The 6,405-nt window shown below is 33.1% G+C and overlaps 1 protein-coding gene across 1 annotated transcript in view; it reads right to left on the minus strand.

The window, feature by feature from the left end:
• Nucleotides 1-6,405, minus strand: part of LOC106458056 (adhesion G protein-coupled receptor L3-like) — an 85,808-nt gene that overhangs the window by 36,701 nt on the left and 42,702 nt on the right. The window contains exons 6-8 of the mRNA XM_022384190.1: nucleotides 3,122-3,869; nucleotides 2,865-3,079; nucleotides 1,541-1,690 (exon numbers count right to left, since the gene is read on the minus strand). Of these exons, the coding sequence (XP_022239898.1) occupies nucleotides 1,541-1,690; nucleotides 2,865-3,079; nucleotides 3,122-3,869 (1,113 nt within the window). The remainder of the gene's footprint in view (nucleotides 1-1,540; nucleotides 1,691-2,864; nucleotides 3,080-3,121; nucleotides 3,870-6,405) is intronic.

Here is a 6,405-nt window from a genome sequence, read left to right on the forward strand (position 1 = left end):
ACAAATTAGTTAGCACAAATCAGTTAAATACGAAAAATTAGGTGTCTATTTACTTGTGACCACTCAGTGTAGACCTTTAGATCTCCAACCCGAAACACTATCCACTAGGCAGCACAATTTGTTTCTGCGTCATCGTTTTGTATGGTAAGAGTAAAATTAAACATTTTGAACTAAGAGAAAATAAGAATTTCTTGATTGTTTAGGTAACTGATCGTAACTGTTTATGTAACTGATCGTAACTGTTTATGTAACTGATCGTTAGCAAAATATTATTACTACTTGTTTCCCAGTTTTCTTGGAAAGGTAACTGACGAATACATGCAGAAAAGGACTGTATGAAGGTAAATAACTACTTGAGGTATTTTACGTTGTTGGAAGAACATAATTAAAATATAGAGTATTGTCTGTACAGAGATGTAAAAAAATATTTGCATAATAATTCGTAAAGACTAATCAAGAAATTCGAAAGTTTAAATACAAAATTTATATGTATATGGACCTAAAGACCTTCTCGAGATTAGAAATATGTTATTTTGTAATTCCATTATTTAGAAAACTCAGTCATTTGTATTAGAGTTCTTTTACTTACACTGGTTTTTATCATCTGTAACTTTTCAGCTTTTATTATCTGTGTACTGGAGACAATCTAGTAGCATCTGGAAAACCCTGAGTGTGACACTGATGTTTGTTTGTTTGTTGTTGAATTTCGTGCAAAGCTACACGAGGGATATCTGCGCTAGCCGTCCCTAATTTAGCAGTGTAAGACTAGAGGGAAGGCAGCTACTCTTCACCACCCACCGCTAACTCTTGGGCTACTCTTTTACCAACGAATAGTGTGGATTGACCGTAACATTATAACGCCCCCACGGCTGAAAGGGCGAGCATGTTTGGTGGGGCGGGGATTCGAACCGGTGACCCTCAGATTGCGAGTCGATCGCCGTAACCACCTGGCCATGTCGGACCACGCGTGACGCTGAACAGAGCATAGAAAACCTGAGCGTGACGCTGAACAGAACATTTGATTTAGTGGGAAACAGAATAAAATTTCTGATATAAATAGATTGAGCACAAAGCTACACAATAGGCTATCTGTGCTTTTCTCACCGCAATAATAGAAACCCGATTTTTATCGTTATAAGCCCTCTGACTTATAACTGAGCCAAAGTTGAAGCGTCGTCTACCGCTATATCACCAAGTAGATTGTTTATTGAAGAAAAATCTTTGTATTGCATATTGTTGTTTTTTTACCTAAAATGTCATCCGATGGCTCAGCGCTAAGTTTGATAGCATTTAATGTTAAAAATTCAATTTCAAATTCTTGATGTAAGATTAGCGCTATTAGCCCATTGATCAGCTTTGAGCCGAAAGACAAACAAACAATCCATCTCAAATAAAAAAAAAAAGATTTTTTTTTAAATTTCTGCTATGTTATTGTATAACATCACGAAGACGTTTAGTCAGATCCTTTTAAAGAGTCTTACATATCTGAAATTCTATAAAAAATCTGTATATAATATACTTTTGGAATCAATTTCGTCACCTGTTGTTCCTTCTGGGCATGCTATATGTCTGCACTTCCCAGGAGATGTTTCCCTCCACTTGAGATCCCGCCTTTCTGTTTCTGGGCAAGTACGTGGTTTCTTGGTAGTAGTGGTGGTTGTGGAAGTAGTAGTTTTTCCTATTGGGGTATCTGCACATGTCCAATATTTTGTTTATATTTCTACTTAGTTTCAGTTTACACCATGTGTTAGAGATCGCTTACAGACAAGTAAGATATAACATGAGGTGTATTATGTTCTGAACATATTCGCGTTATTGATAACGGTAAAGTAATAATAATCATATATCAGACTTCTCATTTCAGAATAACAGGCACTGAAAACAGAAATTTACCCGAAAATTAACCACTAAAGCAAGACGGAGTTTTCAAATTATCTGTTTGGTCAAGTAATTTAAAACCTGCTTCTCAAAATAATGTTAGGCTTAAGCGAAGTCCTAAAGTATACTACTTTTGATGACAAAAACGTATTGATAAGTTGTCTCGAATTGTTTAAAGTAGTTTCCAAACATAGAATATTATTCAATGAGAAATGGTTTCAAAATTACAAATAACGTAAGAAGTTGAAAGAAATCAGGAAATGAAAAATCTTCAAACCATATAAAAATAGCAGGAATCCACTCAATAAGAAATGTTTCAAATAATTATAAGTAATGCCCTAAATAGAAGTCCATACAGTTATAAATGTTTTCAGTAACTAAAAATATGCAGAAAGAACCGTTAAAAGTACAGTAATTGAGAAACAATGAAAAAATGTTAAGTGATTGAAAACAGAGAAGAAGGGAGAAAAAACATTTTTGAATGGTTAAAATGATACAAGAACTATGTATGAAAGTAGCATGTCATCAAAAATTAGCCAGTGTTTATTTAATGTTTTGAATAAGTTTTCAATAGTCGCGGTTGTAAATAGTTCTCAAATCGGTCCAGAGATGGCGCTATAAGATAAAGTTCGTATTTGGAAGAAAAAAAAACTCAGAGCCATTCTATGAGCCGCTATTCCGCGACTAAAAAGACAAAGAACAAGTAAAAATATTTTTAATATTTATTAATGATGTAGCTGCTAAAATAAAAGCCTGTGAGGGTCCTCCATAGAAATCGTACTTTATTCATAGAATATCGAAATGTTTTGTAGATCAAATTAAATGTTTATATAAAGTGTGTTTTTGATTATATTAATATTTATCATTAATTAAAACAGATTACCCTTTACATTTATTGCATAATATACTTAAGATTAAATGTATCAACTAACAACCATTTTAACACAGAAAGAACTATCGGTATAAGTGCGATAAAATGAACTCACCCGTCACATTTACATGCTTAGATGTTGTGGTTTTATTTGCCGAGTTTGTAATATCCACAGTAACAGCTTCCCGGGTTGACGTTGGCATTGATGATAAGTGTGTCTTCGACGAAGTGGCTAATTGTGTAGATGGTACTGTGGACGTAGGATGTGTTGTGTATGGTTTGGGTGTAGTGTCTGAGGCTGTTAAAGTCAGTGTTGATGCAGATGGTTCTGGTCTAATTGTTAATATTGTAAACAACATTTTTGATGGTTCTAGAGTACTTGTGGATATTGTAGACAACATTGTTGATGTTGTAGATGATGTTGGCATACTTGTTGATATTGTAGACATCATTGTTGATGTTGTAGATGCTTTTGGCATACTTGGCGATATTGTAGACAACATTGTTGATGTTGTAGATGATTTTGGCATACTTGGCGATATTGTAGACATCATTGTTGATGTTGTAGATGCTTTTGGCATACTTGGCGATATTGTAGACATCATTGTTGATGCTGTAGATGATTTTGGCATACTTGGCGATATTGTAGACATCATTGTTGATGCTGTAGATGATTTTGGCATACTTGTTAATATTGTAGACGACCCAATTGGTGAAATTAGTGTAGAAGATGATTTTGAGGGCCTCGTTAATAAGGTGGGGGATTTTGCTGATATTGTTGATGATTCTGATGTACTCGTCAATACTGTGGACGACATTTTTGACGTTGCGGATGATTTTGGTGTACTTTTGAATGTTGTAAAAAATGTTGTTGGTGACATTAGTATTGTAGATGATTTTGATGTATTCGTTAATGCTGTAGACGATGTTGTTGATAATGTTTTAGACAACAGTGATGATGTCATCGTTGTAATTGGATATGATTCTGTTGTATTATTTGAACTCGGTGAACTGGTTGATATAGTAGACGTCATTGATGATGCAGAAGTTTTTGAATGTAAAGATAAAGAAATGGGTTTGATATAGGTATTTTCTTCTGTAGTTTCCCGTAGCGTAAAATCTACAAAAGCAATTGAAAGATCAGTATTATGTATTTCAACAAACTCTAAAAATATATCATTATTTCTCGTTTGTTCCAAACGACTTGGAGAATGAATCGCAAATGAAAAAAATCTTATTAATGTAGCTCCTGTACGTTCAAGCAGTCTTTATAAATTGTTGAAAGTTTATTTTTCCAACAATTTTTAACTTAATAAACTAAAACTCTGTAGTTGTAAATACTACCCTCTTAAAAATATTCAAATTCAATTTTCTTTTTTCTAACTCATAGATCATTTTTCAAAAATGTATTGAATGTAGCCTGTAAATAAACTTGGAATCAATGAAAAGTCACGAAGCTGATACGTTTGGTGCAAATGGAAGAAGAATTTGAACCAGTTGAGGAATGCAAGGGATCACTATAATTAACACAAATATACAACGTCTATCAGTTCGAACCTAAAAGGCTAGGAATGCAAAGTATCTTCCTTAAGCACAAAATTCAAGAATCAAAACACAAATGACAGTTTGTTTGTCACGTATTTAAAAAACACCTTAAGTTAAAAGCGAGAACAATGGATATTGTTAGAAATATGTTTTCTTTGTCGTTGTTGTTTTAAAATAGACTTTAGATTAACAATGGAAAACCTAACCATAAATAGTTAGAAATACGTAGTTTAGGCGGGTCCTTTACGTCCTAAACGGTATAAATGAGAATTTCTTATCAAATGCAATTATGTCGATTACTTGAACAATACCAAAATTAAGAGTGGAGATTCGTATACTGACAGCAAAATAAAACTAGGTTGGTTACCTTAAAACCATCTAAGTTAATAAGTGGAAATATAACTACCGATAACAAGCTATGCTGATTATCTTAAAACCATCTAAGTTAATAAGTGGAAATATAACTACCGATTACAAGCTATGCTGATTATCTTAAAACCATCTAAGTTAATAAGTGGAAATATAACTACCGATAACAAGCTATGCTGATTATCTTAAACTATGTAAGGTAAGAGTGGGGATATGACTACCGATAACAAATTATGCTGATTATCTTAAAACCATCTAAGTTAATAAGTGGAAATATAACTACCGATAACAAGCTATGCTGATTATCTTAAAGCTATGTAAGGTAAGAGTGGGGATATGACTACCGATAACAAATTATGCTGATTATCTTAAAACCATCTAAGTTAATAAGTGGGGGATATAACTATCGATAACAAGCTATGCTGATTATCTTAAAGCTATGTAAGGTAAGAGTGGAGATATGACTACCGATAACAAATTATCTTAAAAACCATCTAAGTTAATAAGTGGGGGATATAACTATCGATAACAAGCTACACTAATTATCTTAAAGCCATCCAGGTTAACATTGAAATATATCCTTCCAAGTTAAGAGAAACCTAACGTCTATTAATATAAACTCAGTTAATTATTTTAAAATAACTTAACTCAAAAGTTAAGTCCTACTATTGTTCGTAGAATGTGGGATTATTATATAGAATTGTCCATATTTAAATCCTGGCTATATCTTATAAGCTACTTGTACCAGAGAACTAAAACTTTATTAGAGACACATTGAGAACCTTAAGTTTTATTTAGAAAAGTTGGGACCTGGGTCGTCGTCTGGCTGAAGAGGAATAAAAAAAAAATTTCAATTAATCAATAATTAGAATTAATTAATGAATATTTAGGTTCATAAGTTTTACAAAATGAATGAATAGCTCAGAAAACACAAGTCTGGTGCAGCAAAAAGAAAAGGGAGATAAAATAATCATAGGACAACAGTGTGTTTGTGTTAGAGCAAAGCCACATTGGGCTATCTGTTGTGTCCACTACGGGGAATCGAAACGGCATTTTAGCGTCGTATGTCCGTAAACTTACCGCTGTCTCATTGGTGACGTCAGGGATATGAAAATAACATAAATATTAAAGGTAACTTAAGAGTGTGCAACCTATGCTGTCGTAATTAAATAAAACGACATTTCTTCTTTTCTTTTACCTTGTATGTATGGCTAGTTGTTGATAAAATCAGTGCACTATAGTTTTTTTGTGAATTTACATGAACACTCTTTATAAACTGATTTCATGTAAAATGACAGATACGTATTTTCTTGTAGACCATGCCATTTGTCGTGAGATCATAGAACTTACAAGTATATCACTGTATTGAAAACGTCCATTACAGTATTCATGGTACTTATTGTTCCAATGATAGAGTGATGTAACATCATAATACTTAACACATTCTCCGTCCTATGTATCATAGAAGAGCCATAATCAGTGTTCTGTGTCGTAATATATCAGATGTAGTATAATAATTCTTGGTTTCATTATATGAAAAAGAACTGATTGTTTCTCAAGTAGTGGTCATTGACATGCACGTGACTGACGAACAAAGGTCAAAGCATTGCCCACAGAATTTTACCTTGTGGAGAGTTCCTTTGTTCTGGATTATATGTGTGTGTGTGTGTGTAAAATTAATTTACAAACATGCAGTCTTGGCCAAAATGTTTGCATATTTTGTAACAAATAATATCATTATT

Source organism: Limulus polyphemus, unplaced genomic scaffold, assembly GCF_000517525.1.
Source record: "Limulus polyphemus unplaced genomic scaffold, Limulus_polyphemus-2.1.2 Scaffold410, whole genome shotgun sequence".
Lineage (NCBI taxonomy): Eukaryota > Metazoa > Arthropoda > Merostomata > Xiphosura > Limulidae > Limulus > Limulus polyphemus.